The sequence below is a fragment of the Apium graveolens genome, chromosome 8 (genome assembly GCF_009905375.1).
Source record: "Apium graveolens cultivar Ventura chromosome 8, ASM990537v1, whole genome shotgun sequence".
NCBI classification, from domain to species: Eukaryota; Viridiplantae; Streptophyta; class Magnoliopsida; order Apiales; family Apiaceae; genus Apium; species Apium graveolens.
In genome coordinates, this window is record NC_133654.1 from 98,831,442 (window position 1) to 98,856,489 (window position 25,048).

A 25,048-nucleotide genomic window follows, 5' to 3' on the forward strand; every position below is an offset into this window, starting at 1 on the left:
AAGTCCCAGAAAATAACTCAACTCTCCCATCATACTTATTTGATATCTTGACTGCATTAGCTTGGAAAATCTTTCACAAAGCTTTATATTTGTAGTGCCAAAAATGATATCATCAACATATATCTGTAGCAGAAGTAAGTCCTTTCCATGGTTGAAGTAAAATAAAGTCTTGTCAATTGTGCCTCTGTTAAATCCACTTTCCAGAAGAAATTGAGCTAAAGTCTCATACCATGTTCTTGGAGCTTGCTTAAGGCCATAAAATGCTTTGTCAAGCCTATAGACATGATTGGAAAATTTTGGATCTACAAAGCCTGGAGGTTGTTCAACATATACCTCTTCTTCCAATTCTCCATTGAGAAAAGTACTTTTCACATCCATTTGAAAGACTTTAAACTTTTTGTGAGCAGCATAAGCCAAAAAGATTCTTATGGCTTCCAATCTAGCAACTGGTGCAAATGTTTCATCATAGTCAATACCCTCCTATTGAGAGTAACCTTTAGCAACCAGCCTTGCTTTATTCCTTGTAATTATGCCATCACTGTCAGTTTTGTTTCTGAACACCCATTTTGTACCAACAACTAATCTGTTCTTTGGTCTTGGCACTAGGGTCGAGAATTTATTTCTTTTAAATTTATTTAACTCTTCCTGCATTGCTTGCACCCAATCAGCATCTTGAAGAGCTTCTTCCACTTTCTTTGGTTCAGTCTGAGATAGAAAGGAATGATAGAGACATTCATTTGAAGTTGCAGTTTAGTTCTGACACCTGCTTCAGGATCTCCAATGATTAAGTCATGTGTGTGTGCTTTAGTTCACTTCCTTGCAGATGGAAGTTGATCTCTAGAACTGGATCCTTCCCCATGATCCATGCTGTCTCCATCAGTATTTTCTGATGCTCCCCATGTAGTTATGCTCTCTGAGACTTCAGAATTTGAGATAGATTTTTCAGGAGTTGAAGAATCAGAGCTTCCAAAATTATCAGAATTTGGCTCATCAGAACTTGATGAATCAGAGCTTGAAGAGCCAGTGACAAGTTCTGATGCTTCTTGAGAGTCTTGAGTTGTGGTAGGATCTGTAGCTTGCTCCCCCTGAACAGGTGCATTTTCCCTTGGAGTAGTTACCACAGTTTCAATGACATCAGAATTTAGCCCGTCAGAACTTACAAGATCAGGATTTAAATTATCAGAATTTACAGAATCAGAATTTAAACCTTTACATTCAAATCTCAGCTGATCATGATCATTGAAATCATCAAGTCCAGTAATCTTCTTATCATCAAAAGACATATTGATAGATTTCATGACAATCCTTGTTCTTAAATTGTAGACTCTGAAGGCTTTTGTGGAAAGTGGATATCCAACAAAAATTCCTTCATCAGCTTTTAGATCAAATTTTGACAGCTGTTCAGGATGAGTCTTAAGAACAAAACACTTGCATCCAAATACATGAAAATATTTCAGATTTGGCTTCTTTTTCTTCACCATCTCATATGGTGTTTTTCCATGCTTGTTGATCAGTGTAGCATTCTGTGTAAAACAAGCAGTCTGCACAGCTTCGACCCAAAAGTAGGTTGGTAGCTTTGCTTCATCAAGCATAGTTCGTGCAGCTTCAATGAGAGTCATGTTCTTTCTTTCTACAACTCCATTTTGTTGTGGAGTTCCAGGTGCAGAAAATTCCTGTTTTATTCCATGCTCTTTGCAGAACTCTTCCATGATTGAATTCTTGAACTCAGTGCCATTATCACTCCTTATGATTTTCACAGAATCTTTGACCAATTTATCCAGCTGTCTGACATGTTCAATTAGAGTAGATGATGTTTCAGTCTTCTTGTGCAAGAAATACACCCAAGTGTATCTTGTGAACTCATCCACTATAACCATAGCATATTTCTGCTTTACAATAGACATGAAATTTACTGGACCAAATAAATCAACATGCAGTAGGTGATAAGGCTCAATAATTGAGGATTCAGTTTTTCTCTTGAATGATGATTTTCTTTGTTTTGCCTTTTGACATGAATCACAAAGGCCATCAGGAGCAAATACTGACTTTGGCATTCCTCTCACAAGATCTTTCTTTACAAGTTCATTTATGTTGTTGAAATTTAAATGAGAGAGTTTCTTGTGCCAATTCCAGCTTTCTTCAATTGATGCTCTACTTAACTGACAGATTACAGAACCATCAGAGTTTGATGAAAGTCTGGCTTCATAAATGTTACCATGCCTGTAACCTTTCAGAACCACTTTGCCTGTAGAATTGCTTATCACTTCGCGGTGTTCTTCAAGGAAATTCACATGATAACCTCTGTCACAGATTTGACTCACACTTAGCAGATTGTGTTTAAGTCCTGAGACTAGAGCTACTGATTCAATGATGACATTCCCAAGATTAATCTTGCCATATCCCAGAGTTTTTCCCATGTTGCCATCTCCATAAGAAACTCCTGGGCCAGCCTTCTCCACAAAGTCTGATAGCAGGGCTTTATTTCCAGTCATATATCCTGAACATCCACTGTCAGGAACTAAGATGTTTTTCCTGTTGCCCTGCAATCACAAAGACCACTAATGGTTAGTTTTAAGGACCCAGACTTGCTTGGATCCTTTGGCCTTATTAAGTTTGTTAACATTTGCAGCGGATTTAACTTCAGAGTTTATGCTAACATTTTTCTTATCAGATTTTACAGTATCAGACTTTGAATCAGAACTTACACTAGAAGGAATAATGCTAACTTTTTTTAATGAAGTTTTATTTGATAATAATCATAGTATAAACTATGATATTCCTTACAAGTATAAATGGAATGCCATAAACTACCACAATGAAAATAAGGATTTTGTGGTTTAAACCTAACAGACTGACTCTTAACTCCTAATTTAGGAGGTAAAGAGTTTATATTCTTATTCTTCCTGCAAAAAGAAGCAAGATGGTTAGAGTTTCCACAGTTATAACATTTCTTTCTAGGAGCATTAGGAACATGCATATAATTATTGCTTTTATTCACACCTTCCTTTCCATTCCTATTTTTCCTAGCTGCTTTTACCTTGTTCACACTGTAAGTCTCTTTCAGCTTATGTTTAAGCTGCTTCTTTGTCATTAAGCCTATGTTAACTTCAGCTGGTTTATCCTGTTTTAATTTGTCAGAAGTAGACTTTTCTTTTACTTTTGTCCTAGATTCTTTCATCTTTTCAGAATCAGACTTTACAGTTTTAGCTACAAACTTAACAGGATTTACCTTTGGCTTGACAGTCTTTTTAACACTAATTGGCTCAATTTGTTCAGTTCCTTTTTCACTTTTATTATCTCCATAACCTAAGCCCTCTTTCCAGTTTGCACTACTTAACAAATTCTGAGTTGTTCTGCTAGAGTTAGTCCAAGTCCTGATAATCTCTCTTTCCTTTTCTAACTCAATTTTTAGAGATTCATTCATTTTTAGCACTTCATCTCTAACATAAAAAGCATCATCTCTTTCTTTCTGAGTTTGATGGAACATAAGTAACTCTTTTTCTAAATAATCATTCCTCCTTTTAAAAGCAAGATTTTCAGAAGTTAATCTTTCACATGTTAAAGTTTGATCTCTATAGCTAATAAACATGGTTTTAAGATATAATCTCAACTCAGTAATATCATCAGTATGAAAATCATAAGTTGTTTGAGGTACCTTTAACTCAGCAGCATCAGAACTGCTATCAGCATTTGCCATCAAGGCATAGTTCACCTCATCTTCAGAATCCGAAGTGTCTGTCCATCTCTTCTTCTTTGTGACAAGTGCCTTGCCTTTATCACTCTTTCCTTTCTCGCAGTCAGGAGATGTGCGGCCTCTTTCACCACAATTGTAGCATTTGACATTTGAGTTGTCTCATCTGTCAGACTTTGCACTTTTTCCTTCAGACTTTCTGAACCCTTTCTTATCAGCACTTACACCTTTCCTAAAAAACTTCCTTCCCTTTCTGAATTTCCTGTAGGCTATCTTTGTGATACCCTTCACCATAAGAGCACACAATTTTATCATCTCTGCATCATCATCCATTTCAGGTAAGCTTTCAGTTTCTGAATCATCATCATCAGAATATGATGACTCTGACTCAGACTTTATGATGAGAGCCTTTTCTTTGCCCTTCTTTGAGACAACAACTTTAGGAGATTCTTCCTCAGCCTTAAGAGCAACTGCCCTTGGCTTTCTTCCACGTCTCTTGCTTCTTTGATCCATCTCAAGTTCATGAGTCTTGAGCATACCATAAATTTCATCAAGAGTAGTTTCATCAAGAGCATAGTTGTCTCTTATGGTAGTAGACTTCAAATCCCAATTTTCAGGAAGAGCTAAAAGAAATTTTAGATTTGAATCTTCAATATCATATTACTTTTCCACCAGTGACAGATCATTCAAGAGCTTGACAAACCTGTCATATAATTCAGTTAATGACTCATCAGCTTTTGAGTCAAAGTGCTCATACTCTTGAGTGAGTATAGTCCTATTGTTCTTCTTAATTGCATCAGTTTCCTGACACCTTGTTTCCAAAGCATCCCATATCTCCTTTGCAGTCTTGCAATTAATTACCCTGTTTGACATGACATTATCAATGGCACTATGCAGCAAATGCCTTACCCTTGCATCCATGGCAATAGATGAGATATCTTCAGCTGTATACTCACTTTTCTCCTTGGGTATGGTCTTTGCTGGTTGATCAACAACTACAACAGAGAGCTTGGTAGGCATATGTGGTCCTTCATAAATTTTGTCAAGGTATTCTGAATCTGCAGCTTCCAGAAACATAGCCATCTTCACTTTCCATATGGGATACTCAGAAGGTCTTAGTATGGGAACTCTAATAGTCTCATATCGACTATGAGTTTGGGTATTTTGAGTTTCTTGAGTTTTGGTGGGCTTGGTTGGAGTTTGTACTTCTTCAGACATGATTGTTTGGATCTTTACTGTATGTGTGTTAACAGAATAGCTCTGATACCACTTGTTAGGTCACACAACACTGTAGAAGGGGGTTGAATATAGTGTTTACACAATCAAATCGATTTAACACAGATATGTAACAAAGATCAAGTATATTGAATAAACTCTGTTACAATAAGAACTGTTGTTCTCTCTCAGTGATGAACAAATATCACTAATAGCTGCTAGGTTACAATGTATGATCTTCTCGATAATGATAACACATATAGTGTAAATCTAAGATGTGTTTATACACTACACAGTTACAAGATAACTTCTAATTGATATGGAATATAATTCTGTCTCCTAAAATATATCAATCAGATATCTTATACAGTTCCTTTAGTCCTCTAACTCTTTCCATGCATATCTTCCTTTGTTTTAGTCTCGATCTTCTACTGTTAATCAACATCATTCCTTAACTGTAAGTCCTCCCGTACTTAAGTTATGGTATGACCTTAAGTCCTGATATCCTTAAATCCTGACTTCCTGTAAGTCCTGATTCCAGTAAGAACTGATATTTCCTGTTTGTTAAGATCCGAAAACTAAACATGAAACATATTAGACATGACATCTCAAATATATCTAACATAGTTATTATTAATAATTTATATAACATTTCATAAATTAATTAAATAAAAAATTAATACACATAAATAGTTTGTCCGACTAAATCAAAGATCTCCAAATAATATAAACAACTACGGATAATATTTTGATTATCTCGGAGGAAACATAAATAGTTTGTCGGACTAAATCAAAATTTTATATTTTCTAGTATCATTTTCGAATTATTTTGTATGTTGTAATTTCTTTTATGCATTTTGTGTACTTTTTATTTTATGCAATGTACTTCTATTTTAATTTTAATGAAATTATATTTTCTCATTATTTTAAAAATAAATTTTGTTAACTATTAATTATATTCTGTTATTAATTATATAATTAAAAAATAAAAAATTAATTTAAAACTCATAAACTATAAATAACAAAACTATTATTTTATATTAAATCAAGTGATACAAATTTGGATAAGTGATTTTGCACATAAACATAACATTGGTATGAATTAAAATTTAAATTGGTAGAAGAAGTTGAATTTAACATTAATTATAGTGATATAGAGTTCGATATAAAATAGAATTGAAATTGGTAAATTAATAGAGGAAGTTGACTTCAATATCAATTAGAATTAGAATTGATCGACCTAGTAATTAGAATTAGAACAATTAAGTAAGGGTAATTAAGTAATTTCAGCAAGTACCGACCAACCGACTACCAAACTTTTAATGTTTCGTCTATTATAATATAGTATAGATTAATATATACAAATCTCAGCCAAAATTAACTACACCCTTTTTTTTAAAACAAAAAAAATTATCCATTTAGAAAAGAAGGAATTATCAAGTTAAATTTTTTAAAAAAGTGATTAAAAATCTTTTTTTAATTTTCAACAATAAATAATATGTATCTTTCTTCTCCTTGGATTTCCATTTGAACAAGTTAAGTTTGGATTGGTATTGTAAATTCTGATTCAAATTGGATAAGACTTGTTAAAATTTGAACGAAAATAGTGATATTTAAAGAATTCAAGTCAAAATTTAATATAATTTTGGTAATTAGGTGCATTAATACTTATAACTATATTGACATACAAAACATTTTATATTTTAAATATTAGTTGTATCTTGTTGATAAATGATAAGCGTTGATTTCGGCGTTGAGTGCTATTTTTTAGTAAAACACCTCACCAAACCGCGCACACGATTTTTTTTAAATTATTAAATCGCATCACATAATTTAAAATAGCATAAATCACGTCACGTTGTTGCTGTACGGTTCCCGGCCGTTTACAACAACCTATATGTGACCTCCACTGTTGAGATGTTCAAAATTGTTTATGTTACACCTGCATTTCGGGAAGGATATTACGAGGGGTGGGCAACTGATTAGAACCAGACCGAACTGATCCGGAATTCAAAAAACCGAAAATTGAAATAAAGATATTTCAAAAATCGAATCGGACCCATTTATTTGTAAGAACTGACTCGAAACCAAACCGTAATTCGAACCGAAAGAACCATATTTATATTTTATTACATATTTATATATTTTGCATATTATTTAATATTATAACTTTTTAAATTTTGACAACTTTTGATTTTTTTGAGGGTAACTTAATAAAAGAAGATTTTTGTTAGTGATATATCGTCTTATATTCGATTACTTTCTAATATTTAAGAAGAAATATATTTATAAAATATTCAAAACTCCATATATATTTAAGGAAACGAGTAATACAATAAAAATAATATTTTTCTTAAAATTTATTATAATATTATAAATAAGAAAACATAATACATAATATATATACGTATATGTATATATATTTGTATTTATTCATTTATATACGTTTCGGTTCTTACGATTCTAGTATGTTAAGAAGCGAACAGATTCGACAACCGAAATTTCTAGAAAAACAAGAATTAAACTAGATTTGAATTAGCTCCAGAACCACAATTTTTTATTGGTTCGATTCTCAGTTCTGAACCGGAAAATACTCATTCCTATATATTACACCAGTAAAATGTAAAGAAAGTTGTGATGAGGCCATGAATCACAAACTCAGAAGGTACTGACGTCCCATAAATCACTTTTAGTTATTAACATGCACAAAAGAAAAATCTTCAAAATGCCTTCTCCAGGTAAACCCTTTTAATCTATTTCTCTATGTGCAAAATATAGCCTCCTATTTTCTTGGGATTTACCTAATCAGCCTACCCAGAACTCATCTCTGATGATACGTTACAGTGAAATTTCTTGGAATAAACAGATGATAGTAACCCTAACATTATTCTAGTTACACTTGATTTCAAATATCTTATATTAAGGGAATAATATACATTATCATGAAGTATGTAAGACCGGAATTTTAGTAGATTTAAGCACCAGCAAGTTGTGCAGCAAACTAAACAAGCTAGTCTAATTCTTCCCGATTCCAAAATGTTATGAACAATACTTCCCAGAAATTGTTCAAGTCGCTACAAGTTTTTAAGTTATTACGAATAATAGACAGGAAACACTTGTATATATTCTTGTCATGAACAAGAATGACATGTCCAATTCGGTTGTATAATAGTATTTCTATTCCACTATGTCTTCCACTATTGTTGTATTCTTAGCTTCTGCAAAAAATGAAACAAATACGACTTTACCTTTAAATAATGTAATTGTTGACGTCAGATTAATTCTTGATTTCAGTTCATCTGTTGGTTTTTATTGCCAGCTCTTGCATTACCATTTCGCTATCTGATTTTTACTCTGAAAATTAGCAATACAGTACAAGATTGGCTTTACACTCCAAGAATTCTGATGATATTACTACTGCAGCTTCTGCAGGTGATGCAACTTAGTATTATCTAGTTTATTAATAGGTGGCTTTATTTATGATACATATTTGTTGTTTATCTCACTCTTTTAATTTATTGTTGCACCTTTGGAGTTGGTGAATGAGGACCAAGTTGTTGCAATCATCAGGCCACAGCCAGAGGCGCATCTAGGAAAATATGTCTGGGACGCCGGACAAATTTTAAATTTTGAGGGGACGCATTCATATAATTTTAAAAATATAAATGTTTAAAAACATAAAATTTGATTTTATGGGGACACATGTCCCACGGTACCCCTTACCAGATACTCCCTAGGCCACGACACTCCAACGAAACTAGATTTGTTGTGGGAATTGGAGAAATATCTCAGGTGCCAATCATCTCATTTTCAATGACAAGCTCATCAAAGTGGCCTTCAAAGACTCCATATTTCATTCAAACCACCCTTCCCGATTCCTCTTAACTGGAATGCATCACTTCCCTTGTCCAACAACTTGGTTGGCATGAGATTGTAGTAATTTATGAAGATGACACAAAAAATGAGTCTATCACTAGTTTTATCTCTTCTGTAATACAAACCTTATAGAAAGGAAGTATTTAATTTTCCTATACGATTGCAATCTCATCATCTGTTGGGGTGTCTATATATTAAGAAAGAGCTGAACCACTTGAGGAGTATCCAAACTCGGGTATTTATTGTTCACGTGACTTCTACTAATCTTGCTTCTTACCTGTTCTCTATTGCGGATGAGTTGGGAATGCTGAGAAAAGGAACGAAATGGATAATTACCGATGCACTATCGAATTTGCTAAGCTCTTTGGATGATACAATTATTGAGTCACTAGAAGGCGTTTTAGGGGACGCTTTCCTTTATATGTTATTTTTATTATTATTCAAGTAGGATAATAATGAAAAGTCAAGTAGGATAATAATTAACATTTGGTTTCAAAAAAACTTAACCCACTTTTGATTTAATTAGCCAAAATATATTGATTTTAAGTGGAATTTAAAAATTACTTCTCATAATTTTGAAGAATTGGAAATAAATCTTATATAAAAATTTATATATTTTCATATTATAATTTTCTATTTCTTTAAATTATATTAATATATACAAATCTCAGACAAAATTAACCACACCCTTTTTTTTAAACAAAAAAATTTATCCATTTAAAAAGGAAGGAATTATCAAGTTAAATTTAAATAAAAAATTGATTAACTTCTTTATTATTATTATTAGTTTTCAACAATAAATAATCTGTATCTTTTTTCTCCTTAGGATTTTCATTCGAACAAGTTAAGTTTGAATTGGTATTGTAAATTCTGATTTAAAGTGGATGAGACTCGTTAAAATTTAAACGTAAATAATGATATTTAAAGAATTCGATTCAAAATTTAATATAATCTTGAGGTGCATTAATACTTACAACTATATTGACATACAAAACATTTTATATTTATATATTAGTTGTATTCATTGTTATAAAAAGCAAAAATCGGTATTATTCGATAGAGCAATTTTAATTTGTCGTTACTAATATTTATTTTAATTTATCAACTTATAAATTGACATTGTTAGTTGGTACATGCTTCCAAATTAGGTCTAGTCACACTTACATTGTACTCTATCGTTTCATTTTAGTTGTCGACTAATTTGATCCAGTCAAATTGACTAAAATTTGTTCCAAATTTATTAATATTTTATAATAAAAAAATAAAAAAAAATTATATAACGAGAAAATAGATTTAAACTATTTTAATATATAATTTTTAATTTTTTGAAATAATATGGATATTGTTTAATATTTTGTTAAAAATTGGTCAATTTTAGTCAAAGATGATAAAACCTGACGGAGGAAGTACCCAAACAGGCCAACTTCTTTGCTAAAAAGTTAATTGTTCTTAAATATCCTAATTGACAATTAGTAATTGATGTTCCATTTTTCAAATTGGTTACTCCGCCTCTTCCCCACTATGTTAAAATCTCATACCTTATGTTCAGATGAATGAACTTTCATATCTTCTTGAAAATATAAATTAAACTAGTCTACACTATGATCATAAACCCCACTTTTGTGATACACCCACCTCAAATTTCTTCAAGAAAATCAACCCCTTCAATCCATTTTTCAAATTTCAATTCATATCAAGCAATTCCCATAGTCCATGACTCAAAATGGAGGTACCTTTATATTTTTCACACAAAGCCCTTGTCTTTTTATATACATGTATGTGTGTACGTATGAATATTTTGTATTTTGAGTTGGTTTAGTTGTGAATTTGTAGGTGTGATGTGTTTGATATGCACAATGAGCTAGTTCCTTATGTCAAGGCTTGGACTAGGCAAAAATCAATTGTGGAAGAAAGAAAAGAATTGGTTGATAAGAATGAAGATTTTTGTGATAGTGTTATTGTGAAGTTACTTATCATGGTTCAGGACAGGTACTTTATGAATTTTGTTGTTCCAATTGGATAGTTGTTTAGCTATTTTTAATGAAAGTTTGGATTTTTCGATTATTTGTAACAGTTAATATTTGATAGTAGAACAATGTATAATGTAAATTTTAATATTTTGTGTTCCTTGATTAACTAATTATAGACTTGACTATATATCGTTAGTTTGGTTAGATATTTTCATCAAAAGTTTGGATTTTTCAATTAATTGGAACATTTATCTGTTTGATAGTAAAACATTTTATGGTGCAAATTTTAATCTTTTGTGTTCCTTGATTAACTTATTACAGACTTGACTATTTATCAGTAGTTTGCTTTTTTTTGTAGCTAGTCATGTATCCTATTCTTAATCTTCGTTACCACACTATGGATCTTCATTGGTACCTTAGAGCTCTTGAGGAGGTGGTGATTCGACTTCTGTCGTCGTGTTTTACTATAAAGGCTGCCAGGCACGAGGGTCTGACTGGGGTTTGGGTTGGTACGTGTTGAGAATTCTTATGTATCGGTATATGTCCTCATGCATTTTATTTTTACATGTCCTTATGATGGTTCATGCTTGAGTGTTGTTATTCTGCAACAAAGATTGATAACTTTGTAAATTTGAGAACCAAAAACAAGTAATTGAAGACAAAGAGATGAACAAAGAAGTGACAATATATTTACATAGCTTTCACCGAAAATGGCTACATTGTTTCTTCTCAATTAGGTTCCACAACTACATCCTTAGTACATATATATAGAAGGCTAGTTAAAGACTATACTACCTCCTTACTCCTTAATACTCCCCCTCAAGCCAATGAGCGAGAACAAAGTGAAACTCTTGGCTTGAAGATTAAAAAAAACATACACAGTTTCTCAACGGTCTCTTCTCAATGGACGACACAACCCCTCATTCTAGGGCACTAGCCACCGCCTCCAGATTGCCGTTTCGTCGTCGCAAAAACACCGTACGACCGCCCTCCGCCACCTCCGCCGGAGAATTCAAGTACTAATTGGCTTACAGGTCATGTTATCCCCAATACTTCCACAATCATTGCAAAAGGTGTGATGAAGCTTTTCACCTTCATGACTGACACTAATTCAATCTCCGAAAATGATGATTCCGAAGATGAAGATGATGTAGCTAGGTGCGATGATGACGTCCCTTTCAAGAAGGATAATACAGCAACAGAGATAAATAATGGAGAGGAACCTCAACTTTCTGTAAAGAGCCCAAAATGGGTTATTGAAAATCTACTTCTTCAGGAGACATTTTCCAGGGAAGAGTCTGACAAACTGATAGAGATTATTAAGTCGCGGGTTGTAGATTGTTCCACTATGGAAGAGGGACAGGGTGCTGGTTTAATGAAGACACCCAGCAGAAGTTATGATACTCCTGATCGATGCGGTAAAGTGGTCATGGAAGCAAAATATTGGTTGGAAGAAAAGAAAACATGATCAAGTTCCAAGTCTGATATGCTTGCCCAAATCGACAAGGGCTGACCTGTGGATGTGGCTAAATCCTATATGAAAGTTCACCCTCCTTGGGCATCTCCTTCTTTGAGGAACTCTAAATCAAGAACGCCTTCACCAATGGTCATTGACCTCTTTAAAGATGAAAAATTATCTTCTGCTGATGGCAGTTCTTTTCCCTCTGCTCAGAAAAGAGGTACTCTTTCTGCTGGTTCTTGGACAATCCAGGACGAGATAAGGAAAATACGTTCCAAAGCAACAGAATAGATGCTACGCATCTCATCCTCAAGAATCGATCTTTCTTCATTTACATCAGAGCATAAAAAAAGCCAAAGTTCTATTGTGCCTGATGATAGTAGTGACAAGGTGTATGTGTCAAAATCTTTACCTGAAATAGAACTTTTAGATGCATCCGTCGACTTGGTTGCTGGATCCAGTACTATCCACGACTCAAAAGGTTCTGCTTTGGGGATAAAAAAGATTATTTGCAAGCTGAACAGTTTTCCACTATTCCTGATACATCCATTTTTAAACCTAATCAGGATGTAAATGTCAAAGAGGGCACCACCACTGATTCGCACTAGTCAATCAGTTTGGAGCATTTGGCGAAGCAGCATGATGCAACAAATGATACAAACTCAAAAGTTGAAACTGTTACTGCGAATATTAATGTCAGTAACAGTGGACCGCCAAATGGTAATGGTTCAGCATCTCTAAAGTTTAGTTTATCAGAAGGCATGGATATAGAGCAGCTTCCCAAGAAACCAGACAATAAGCCAACCACAAGTATCTCTGCAGATGAAGTATGTGCCTTTTCAAGTGAAGCTTCTCTTGAAATTCCACTCGTAAATGACATCATTAGCACTGCTGATGGCTCCCAGGACTTGAAAGATCCGGGCCGCCAAGTAGATATGAAGAATGGTATGCCAGTTACTAGGAACTTGAATGAGAAGCTTCAAGAGAAGCTTCAAGAGAGAAAATCCAGCAGAAACCAAAGAAGGGTGAAGGGGAAATGACGTCATTGAATGGATGTGCCTGTATAATTTAAAATTGTACATTAGGCTAGATAATCTCCACTTGTAGCAAATATGTAGGTTGTATTTGAAAGTAAAACTCAGTTGAGGTGTAAAATCTAGATAATAATTTGCTAGTTCTGGCCTTTCCTTCAAGTTATCTATTGCGAGATTTAGTGTTCAAAAAAAAATATTAAGGGTTAAGGAGGGTAGTATAGTCTTTATGAGAGCAGAGGATTGAGGGACATGAATATATAGATATATGGACAGATACAATACAATATCATTATCCCTTTTACTCACATTATATGTACCCCATTTCTGCCCTTTTCTCTTGTTGGTAATTCCATTCCACTGCAGTGTTGCCACGGATGCTTGATTTTGTTGGGACAACTTCTCCTTCTTCCAGAGGGTTAAAGCGAATGTGCTATGCCCTGGCCTTATGACAATAGGAACAAACTCATCTTCTCCATCACCCTTCTCATCGGGCATTTATATTCGATATAAAAGGAAGGATTTTGGGGTGACATTTGGAAAGAGAATTCAGTTTTCAGCAGCGCAAATGCAAGCCTGAGATAGTTGCTGGGGAACAGGGCGTCATTGAGGTTGCCCATCATCCTGACTGTGTAACTGCGGTTACATGAATAGTTGGTTGTGCTGGTTTAAAGCCAACATTAGCTTTTAGGGAACTTGCAAATTGAAGAATCATTAGTTCAGGCTATGCATCAAACACCTTGACTGCACACCATAATCCTAAAAACACAATTATTATTTCTTTAAAATAATAATAACTCCCACCAGCACGAGACATTCTCTGGTAATAACTCTTGAACGCGTATGAAGCATGGGCCTCCAGAGTATCCGGGTGAAAACATGTTTCACCTGACTGGATTGGCTTACAATAAACCCCGCCTTCACCGCAAGCATAATCAAGCGCACTTTGTAGTTTCTCCTGCCCTGCCTCCACATTAGCTACACACCAAGTCTCTCCGTTTGTGCTTGGAACCTTATTCAATCACGGTGATGCTACTGATACCTTTGCTTTACTTTTGTTTGTCGGATTTGACATTATGACATTCAATGCATCTATTGACAGTGGAATGTCGTAAACTTTCTGCGTGTTTGGATAAAAGAGTCCACAATTTCTTTCGAAAACAAGTCCACTTTTTTTTATTTTCGTTGAATAGGGCAAATAAAAAGACGCTGAGTTTATCGTTAGGCCTCAAGGGAGTACCACCGCCAGTGAGTACTCTGCGCACAAGGTTCCCATTATAAGCCGCTGCATCGGCAGCTCCAACACCATATTCTGTATCACCGCCTGCAGAAGGCCAGCCAGTCTCGGAAACAATAACTTTAATATTACTAAAATTCAACGCATCAAGAGCTGCAAAAACAGCGTCGAGTTGTGCTTCAAAAAGGCTCATATAAACATTCCCATTGCCAGAGTCTTTCACGCCTTCATTAGGACGAAGCAAAACATAATCTAAAGAAATCGTGTCAGTATTGGCCTCATAAGCCAGGATGATCAATATTCTGAAGATACAAAGGATGCATATTATTTATGTTGTTCTGATTCTGATTTTGACTCTTTGAATCTAATGAATCTGAAGAATTCTCAGGAGTAGGTGTATGTTGAGTACTATCATTAGCAACCACGTGAGCATATGAAGTGTTTTTCCTCATAGTTTCGCAAGCAATCAATCACAAATCACAAAACTCAGGTACTAATCTCAAACTAACAATGAGTAAAATTTCACAAATCGAACTGAAGTAAACAAGCAATGATTGATAAGTCTTATAATGAAGACGAATGAATAAGCTGAAGAAATTCTAGAATTCGCCAAGAAATGAGAAGAATTAGTTGAAGAACACGTACAAGAACGAAACCCTAGGAATCGTTATCAAAATCGCATAATACAACTGCATCAAATCTTTAGAACTCGTCATCGAGTTGATATTTTGTAAGTGTTTATCCCGATTCTATGATTTTCTTGTTGAATTAAGTGCGGAAAACTAACAATTCTAGATCGAATTGCTCTGATACCATATAGAGTTTACGAACAAGAAGAACAGAAATGCAGTAAAATGAAAAGTAGTATATTAGCTTGAGAGTTGGTTACAGAGATGAGAAACTATTTATAGTACATAGCTAGTAACTGAATTCTGTTACACATAAGGCCTTGTTTGGCTAAATGTTACAACTAGTTTGCTCTTTACATTTGGCTTTACTATAACATGAAATGCAGATCCAATGCTTGACTCCTTGATGTAGTCATTAGAAGGCAATTGATCAAAACGTAATTAAATGCTTGTCGGGGATTTTTTTTATTATGGCAAGTAAAATCATGGTTACTAAATATGACGATTTTCTTAAAATTATCCATAAGTCAAGTAAAAATTGTCAACAAATTATGTGATTAAAAAATTCTCTATAAATCACAAATTGGTATATGATCAGTTTTAATTTTCAAAATCTGCAATAATTAGTAAAAAGTCAAAAATCGTCCATAAAGGATTAATGAGGTTCGGAAAGAAAGGAGAACTAAGTCCACGATTTATTGGACCCTTGGAGATATTAAGACGTATTGGGAAGTTAGCATATGAGCTAGCCCTACCCTCGAACCAGCAGCAAGTTCATAACATGTTCCACGTATCAATATTAAGGAAGCATAATCCAAATGTCGGACACATAGGAGAATACGAGCGCATAGACATGTAACCAATCTTGACCTATATGGAGCAACCAGTAAGGGTTATGGATTGAAAGGAGCAAGTGCTTAGGAACAGGGTTATTAGACTAGTCAGAGTTTTATGGCAAAACCACAATGTTGAAAAAAAAATTGACTTGAGAGTTAGAAAGCGCAATGCTAGAAAAACATCCCCAACTGTTTTCAATCTGATTCCGGGACGGAATCCTTTTAAGGAGGGGGGACTGTAATAACCCCAATTTTTGGAAATTTTTTGAAACCCTGATGAATAGTAATTTTTTTTTCTGATTGTGCTGATTAAGAAAAATTATCAGACCATACTATATAGGAGTACTGTTATAGAAATTCTGAGATCGTATTAGTATTCCATAAAGTAAATGAGTGTATATAAAGGTCGTCGGAATTCGAATCCGGACACTTTGATTTTTCCCAAAAATCCACCAGATACCGAAAAAATTGAGTATAAGGTAACATGATTAAAATGATTTTTATTTAAGAATTATAGCAGAGGATCATTAAAGGAATATAAGATATTAATAAAGGTTGAGGGAAGCCCAAGTAATAAGATCCCAGATATGATCCCTTAAACTATTAACGAGAACGAGAGTTAAGCGAACCGTAAAACAAATAAGCGACCAAGAGACAAGCTTGTACAAGAAGCCAAGGATTATGACATCATCAAACCACAAGGGATTGACACATGGCAAGAAAGTGATGCATGATGGATGATGTCATCAAGGGAGAAGATATTTATGCAAGAAAATCAAAGAAGCTTTTCCATTTCTTTTCATTTCATCATTTTGCTCTCGGCCAAAATAATACCAGCAACTTCAAACTGCCATATCTCCTTAAATACTCACTCAAATATTGTGTTCTATAGATCGTTGGAAAGGTATTGAGATGGCCTACAACTCTTGTTCAAAAGTCTCGTCAAAATAATCAAGGAAAGACCTTCATTTTTACAGTTCGTTAAATCGGACTTTTAGAAACTTCAAAATCTAACTTTGTGTTTTCTTGATTGGTTGTGAGATCCAAGCTTGTATTAGGATTGATCAAGGTTTTAAGGCTCCCTAGCAACTTTTCACTCACAAATCAAGGTATAAAAACTTCTTGACCTTTAGTACTAAGTTTGATTGTTTGAGTTTTTAAATGAATTGGTAAATGTATAGTTAGATCCACGCGCTTAGTAGTGATTTTTATGAAAGTTGTGTTGATTTTGAATGGTGAATTTGTAGTGATTGAATGAGTTGGTAAAACCTTGGAGTGTGGACTGATTTTTCAGTGGTTTAATTTGTATTTTTTGTGTTATTGATTGTTGGAGGATGGGAGTGAATTGATGAGGATTTAGAGTGGTAATTATTTTGGAAATCACGTAAATATAGCCCTCGTAATGCCCGATTTACCTTAGAATATTTTTATGCTTAGCTTCAGGACCCGTGAACTCACTGTAAGATTCTGAACTTTTCCATGTTTAGCTAGATCATTTTGTAAGCTTCGTTTTGGTATGTGGTTCGCTTGGATCCGATGTACGGTTTAGGAGAAACGACCGTTTTAAGTAACGACATTTCACGAGCGAACCATTACCCCTCTCTTTACTTTGAAACCTTATTTAAGGCCCTTAATAGACTAATTGGATTACGAAACAATTATGTAAGGTGGGTTAGGCAGTTGGTAAAGTACTCGCGAAAGAGTCGCCTTAAAATTCATAACAGTTAATTTATTAAAATTGGTGGAGCCGAGGGTACGCGAGCGATTAACGTAAATCATTAAGCGTATAAGCGACCGTAAGCGACCGTTAGGGTATGAGTGAGTTTTGACTAGTTTCTTAAGCGACCGTGGTCTAATTACGGATTATGTTGTTGTTCATAGGTTATCGGACCCACTCTAAGCTTAAGTCTATCCCGGAACACTCAGGCAAGTTTTCTACCCGTTATACTGTTGTTGTGATGTAAATATATTGATGCATTATCTTGAGATAAGTGCATGGTTGTTATTAGCAAATTTTGCGATATATTGGAGCATGCTGATATGGTATATATGCATGTTGTGAAATCTTGATGTTTTATTATCAATTCAAATGCTTATAAACTGCATAATACCTATGCTAGAGATAAGCAGTAGTTGCGTATACCCTTAGTATAGTGGACCCAAAGGTTAACATTTTTCTAAACCAGGAGACGATGTTCCCGAGTATATTATATATATATATATAGTTTTCAAAACTATTAATCGAATAATATTTATTCAATAGTTTTAAATTATAAGTGAATATTAGTTTAAATATTCATTCGAGGACTTATGACTCTGTTTATTTTATTAAATAATATTCATTATTTTCTTAAAGAATAATGTTTCGTTATTCGCCAAGTATTCAGGAAATGATTGATATCGTCAATCATCCTTACCTTAAATATTTTCATAAAGTTATTTTCAAAACTTTTACTTCATTTGCTTTGATAAAGTTATTCTTTATTTGAATATTATTTATATTATAATATTCAGATATTCTTTGATTATCTTGGAATTGATTTATTCTATCAAATCATCCTTATTCCAAAAGCTTTCAAAAATATTTTCGAGTCTTCAAAATAATTTTAAAGGCTAGAGCGGATCCCAAACCTCATTTTCAAATTTAAGATCTTCCTTTCGAAGGGGACTTGAATACTCGCTCAAAAAAATCTAAGGGATCCGGCTCTGTGGTGTATTTTATATTCGCAACGAGGTTGCTATTTTTGAGAAAACAATTTGATTACTTGCCCAATGTTCGGGAAGTAAGTCCATCTAATTAAGTCGGCATAAGCGACAGACCGGGGTTCGGTCTATGAAGGTGTAAGAGGCTGGGTGACAGTCCATCCACGCGTGAGCGGCCGGGTAACGGTCTAGCGTGAGTTCCTAATGCGGCCAGGGTGATGACCGGCGAGGAATTCATCTATCTACAGTTGAAAAGGTTACTTAATGGGTATCTTTGCCTGATCATCAAGATATCGGGTCTATGCCAAAGTTTTCTTCTTTCCAAATTCATTGGGTATTACAACTCTATTTATACTGTTCATAACAGAGGTTTTCAAGGAAAGTATGAGAGATATATATAGGTGTATATATATATCGGGACTTAATGAAGTATCTCGTAACTTCATTTCTTTTGAATGATATTTTAAAGATTGATTCTATTCAAGTCTTATCTTGTAGATCTATGTGTTGAACTTTTGAAACTGATTATACCCTGAACGGTGGTAGTTCAAGTAGTATTTGGAAAAGATATAAGTATATTGGAGTATCTTGTAACTTCATCTTTTCAACTTATATCTAGTTAATGATTATCTTATGCATGACAAAGATTTTCAGAAAAACGTTGAGACAAGGTTAGATATATAAGATTACCTTGCAACGATATTTTTATACAGTTATAAACTGGAATCCTGTGTATATTATGCATGGAAGAGGATTTCCAAGATTTTGAAAAGTATATATACATATATACGGATTATTTTGCGACTTGGTCGCGTTAAGATATCAAACTTGGTTCATTTTTGCTTGACCAAGACTTTCATGAGTACTATAAGAATGCTCATATATTGTTAATTATTATACATGATATTTTGGTGGGCTTGTTGCTCACCCTTGCTTTATTCTTTCATCACACAACAACAGCTAGACAAGATGAACAGGACCAAGCTTCCAATTTGCGAGCAGATAGGAAACATTCCGCAGTTTCCTATAGGTGTTGATGCCGCTGTAGCTGAGGTAGGAACAACCAATAGGTTAGGCTTTCAACTGTTGATGTACCAGACTTATGTATATTTATGAACTTTAATAATGGAAAAGAAAATGTAAATTTATTCAGAATCTCTTTTAAGGTGTAATGGTTTATAATTGTGGAATAAAATGACTTGTGTTATTTTTGGTATTCATCTCTGAGACTATAACTTGTGGTGTGTGTGTATATTGTGGGGTCACAGTACGCAGTATTTGGTTATTTATTAAGATTGAGTGTTATTAAGGGAAATGGAACTCGTGACAACCCGGATCCCCGACCCCGGATTTGGGGGTGTTACAGAAATGGTATCAGAGCTAAGCGTTATAAACCTCAGAGATGATGCGACGTTAAAATAATAAGTTCACTAAGATAATAAGAACTCTTGCCAAGTTCATAGTCGAACTACCTAACGTAGTACTGACAGTTAAAACCCTTACGGGAACCCTTATAAATATCATGAGAGTAACATAGATCGTTATCGTATAAGATAGCGGGGTATCGAACCCTGAAGTTCAAGAGTAACAACACGATGATGTTTTACTATATATTGGGGATCAGATTGTGGGTCCAATGGAGCACCCTAATGAGGGACCAGATGATGTTCATATTAAGGATGTAGAAATTAAGGATGTTATCCCAAAAGGGATTGTTGCTGGTAAGGATCCCGAGGAGGATCCTGACAATAATGAAGAAAGGACCATTGAAGAATTGATGACCGTGGTTAGGGCGACTACATGAGGTAGGATAGGCCAGGTATTACCGTAGGTTCGTTCAATTTTGCAAATATAGCAGCCCCTTTAACGTGGCTTACTCGTAAGACTGAGAAGTTCGAATGGACAGAGAAATGCGAGAACAGCTTTCAAGAACTGAAGCAAAGATTGGTGACGGCCCCTATGTTGGTGTTGCCGGATGGAAAAGGAGATTTTCTGATTTGTAGTGACATTTCGCATAAGGAATTAGGGTGCTTCTTATATAGCACAACAAGGTAATTGTGTACGCGTCAAGACAATTAAGGGAATATAAAATTCGATATCCCACCCATGATCTTGGGCTCACGGCAATAGTTTTTCCCTAAAGATTGGAGGCGCTACTTGTATGGATAGAAGTGCGAGATTTACACAAACCATAAGAGCTCAAGTATATTTCCACGCAGAAAGAGCTCAACATGCGCTAGAGGAGGTGGTTAGAGCTAATCAAGGATTACGATTATGAGATTCTTTATCTCCCAGGGAAAGCCAATATGATGGCTAACGCCCTTAGTAGAAAGGAGAGACTCAAGATGATAATGTCTTTGGGAGAGTTGATAAGAGATTTTGAGAAAATGGAAATAAAAGTGAAGGTAACCGGAGCCGGTACCGAAAAGCTGTTTGAGATTGCAATGCAACCCGAATAATTAGAAAAGATCAGATTGTGCCAAGAAAAAGTGATGAATGAAGGCAGAGAGCCAATGACTGAAGGAGAGATTAATACCGAGAAAGATGATGAGGGAATAATGAGGTATTCCTACAGAATTTGGGTTCCAAAAGTTTAAGAGCTTAAGGACGGGATCGTAGATGAAAGCCATAGTTTGAGGAATAAGATTTAGCACAAACCCTGAATGTAATAGTCAGGGAGGTCGCCATGAAGAAGGAAGGAACCCATAACATAATGAAGTGGAAAAAAAAGGATTTTAACGTATAAGATAACCCCGATTATGGGAGAAGGATGAAACCTTTCATACTGAGAAAACAGAAGTCGAGCAAGATAGGGAGAACCAGGATGGTACTCCTATGGGGCAATTCATGGACCTGCCTAAACAAAACTTGTAAGTCATATATCGTAGGCCTATTTGTATATTCGAGGATTCAACTCAACTCAAATAAGAATGTAATAAGTAAATAGTGGATCGACCGTCAGAGAGATCTCGCAAAGTAATATCTATCAAAGGATTCAGAAATAAGGTTCATCTACAGACTTGAGGAGGTAATTCACTGGAAGAAGTTCAAGAAGTTGATCATGCCTCAGTGATATAAATCAAGATCGTGGATTTAATCAAGTGACAGAGATCTCGTCAGAGTATCATTAATTACAAGGATTTAATCTGAAGAAAATCAAAGCGTCAAAGTCAAGACATGAAGAAACGTCACGGAAGTTAGTCACTCATGAACCAGACAGTACATCGAGTGTCAACGTTGAAGTGGCGGAATTGATTCATAATTCTCAGTGATTTTCAGAAGATATTCAGAAGAATGGATGCTGCTCAGGGTTAGTATTAATTCTCTATTAATTAATTAAGTCATATAATTTAATTAAGTAAATAAATTATATCTGCAAAGATTAATTTATTGATTAATTAAATTAATTGATTAATTAATTCAGAATTAATTTTAGGAATTTTCAGAAGTTTAATTGGATTAAATTCAATCTTAAATCAGCAAGACAATTGAAAATGAACTAGCATGACAATCTGGATTGTCATACCGATTGTCATGCCAGTTCAAAAGATTGTCCTACCGATAGTCATGCCAGTTCAAAAGATTGTCCTACCGATAGTCATGCTGGTTCAAATGATTGTCTTGCTAGCTCAAAAGGATAGTCTCACCGATTGTCATACAAGCTTAAAGGATTGTGATTCCAATTCAATTAATTCGGCTGTTGATAAATAGAAGCAGAATTCATTCAACTCAATCTCATCTCAATCATACAGAACACATTCAAGAACAAAGAAAAGAAAGCAGCCGCCTTGAAACATTTTATTTTCTTCTCTGCTTACATCAAGATCAAAATTCTAGTTTGTTAATGTTAAATCCAAACCACTAGAATTATTTATCTTGTTCTTGTGTAACAATCTAGCGGATCAAAATCCCTAGAACTTAATCTCAAATCGCGTTTAGCATTTGATTCTAATTATTGCAAAAATAGAAAAAGTTCATGTCGAATTTATTCTAGATTTGTGATAATTGATTTGAGATTAATACCTTGTTATCGATACAGTTGTTGTAACACCTTTCAAGTTTAATAATATTTTTATTTAACTTGAATTTTGTTTCACATTTTTTATTCCGCATTTATTCGATTATTTGGTACTGTTTGTATTCAACCCCCCTTCTACAAACACATTGGGACCTAACAATTGGTATCAGAGCCTTCTGATTAACGAACAAATCAAGATCCTAGACTTTTGTGATTTTTCAACTCCTTGAATTTTTATTTATTCAAAAATTCATAATGACTTCACATAAAGTTGGAACCGTTAAAATTCCACAATTTGATAAAGAGATTTATATCATGTGGAAGAAGAAGATGCTATTATTTTTACAAGTTGCAAATCCCAAATATTCAAACTTGTTAAAGAAGGGTATAAAAACTCCGATGGTTATTGAACCGGAGGTAATAATAGATGGTGTGATGACTACTAAAGCTAGAACCTATCCAAAAGAGCCCGAAGATTTTACTCCTGCTGAGAAGGAAGAAGCCTCCTTGGATGCCAGCCTTCAATTAATATTAATTGATTCCCTTGATCCCTTGATGAACAGACATGTGATGAACTGTAAAAATTCTAAACACATGTGGGAAACTATTGAGGTAATTAATGAAGGCACAGAGGAAGTTAGGGAGAACAAGTTGGAAATCCTAACCTCTGAATATGAACACTTCAAATCAAATCCAGGAGAAGGAATTACTGAAGTGTTTGAGAGGTACAATGCGTTGATCAACAACCTGAACATCAATGGAAAATATTATTCAATTAGGGAGGTCAACAAAAAGTTCCTTTTAACACTGCCAACTCATCTTGAACATAGAATCACTGCCATTAGAGAAGCTAGAGATCTGAGTGAGATTTCTTTGGATAGACTCTATGGTGTGTTGAAAACCTATGAGTTGGAGCAGATTCAGCAAAAGGAAGTCTACGGGAAAGATAGAATGGTCAGCACATCTACTGCTCTTGTAGCTGAAGGTCAACAACAACAACAATCTCAATAGTCGGAGAGAATGGTACAGTTCTCCAAGGCTGAGGAAAATGTGATAGTAGCAGAATATGATCCTCCTACTACAAATCAATCTAGTGATGATTTTTATTCCTTGGAAGAGCTGGAGCAATTAGAAGATGAGTCAATGGCCCAAATTGTCAAGAGATTCTCCAATGTCAGATTCAGGAGGAATCCCAAGCTTAAGTACAAGTCCAACTACAACAAATTCCAGAAAGGTGGATCTTCATCCTCTAACACCAGCAGTGGTGGATACCAAACAGGGATGGTTGATCGGGGCACCATTAGATGCTATAACTGCAATGAGTTGGGACACTTTGCCACAGAATGCAGGAAGCCAAAGCAAGTAAGGAAGAACTCTTATGATTCCAATCAGAAGAGTAACTCTGAAAGGGCTTATCTAGCAAAGGGAAGAAGCTGGGATGATACTGATAGTGAAGATGAAGAAGAGGGGAATCTTGCTCTTATGGCTATTGATGGAAAAGCTTCATCGTCAAGAATAGAGGTAAAACTTTCTGATGCTGAAATGGTTTATCATCTAAGAGGTAACTTAGATTGTGCACGTCGTGATAATGAACTGTTAAGTTTACAGATCACAGACCTTGAGAAAGAGGTCAATGAATTAAGACTTGTGCACAGTAATCAAGACAAATTAAAAGAACAGGTATCTTTTCTAGAGAATAGAGTTGACTGTTATAGAAAACTCGAAACTATTCTCAAAGACAAGATCAACGGTCTTGAGACTAAGGTTAGAGCCTACTTCAATTCTTGTTCGAAGGCTAAAGAGTTCTACAGTAAGCAAGCTGTTAATCAAACATCTGGAATAGGTTATGATTACAATGCTGCTATTGGAGAATTAGGCATAAACTCCCCTCCTCATGTCTGTGCTAAAGGGAGGGAAGTACCACATGTGCTTAAGGGTGTTGATGAACCCCTCTATAAAGCATCAATTGCTGAACCATTTGATGCGACCTCTTCTGTTATTCAAGAAGAAATACGTGCTGAGGATCATGCTTATGAGAAGATTGTTTCCAAGTCAAGTGAGTCGAAAGTTCCAGTCAAAGTTGTGAAAGCAACTGAGACTAACTCAGACACACATGAGTTGGATAACAATAATGCCATGTCTACCATGCATAAATTGCCTGCTGTTAATCACTCTCATAAAGCATGTGGTGTTGCTAATTGTATGTCTTGTGCTTTTAATATGATGTATGCTTATTTTAATGGTAAGCATGTGTCTAATGATAAGACTACTCCTCGTCAGCATGTGAATAACAAGAAGCATGATAGGTCTAAGACTGCTAGTCCTTCTAAGGCTAGAAAGGAGACATTTGTGCCTAAGCTTAAACAGAAATTTGTTAAGGCTG

General features: G+C 34.7%; 1 protein-coding gene and 2 pseudogenes across 1 annotated transcript; 2 read left to right on the forward strand and 1 right to left on the reverse strand.

Moving 5' to 3' along the window:
- Window positions 1-10,383: 10,383 nt before the first annotated feature.
- Window positions 10,384-11,775, forward strand: LOC141679799 (octanoyltransferase LIP2p, chloroplastic-like). The gene is made up of 4 exons (XM_074486193.1): window positions 10,384-10,511; window positions 10,616-10,760; window positions 11,111-11,257; window positions 11,635-11,775. The coding sequence occupies exons 1-4, from the start codon at window positions 10,384-10,386 to the stop codon at window positions 11,773-11,775; spliced, it is 561 nt and encodes a 186-aa protein (XP_074342294.1).
- On the forward strand, window positions 11,431-13,251 carry LOC141679800 (uncharacterized; annotated as a pseudogene).
- Window positions 12,491-14,801, reverse strand: LOC141679801 (glucan endo-1,3-beta-glucosidase 13-like; annotated as a pseudogene).
- Window positions 14,802-25,048: the final 10,247 nt, after the last annotated feature.

Coding starts and splice junctions, on each gene's coding strand:
- LOC141679799 (XM_074486193.1), top strand. CDS start 10,384: ATGATCATAAACCCCACTTTTGTGATACACCCACCTCAAATTTCTTCA. Junction 10,761..11,110: donor TTGTGAAGTTACTTATCATG/GTTCAGGACAGG, acceptor TTTTTTTTGTAG/CTAGTCATGTATCCTATTCT. Junction 11,258..11,634: donor AGGGTCTGACTGGGGTTTGG/GTTGGTACGTGT, acceptor AAACATACACAG/TTTCTCAACGGTCTCTTCTC.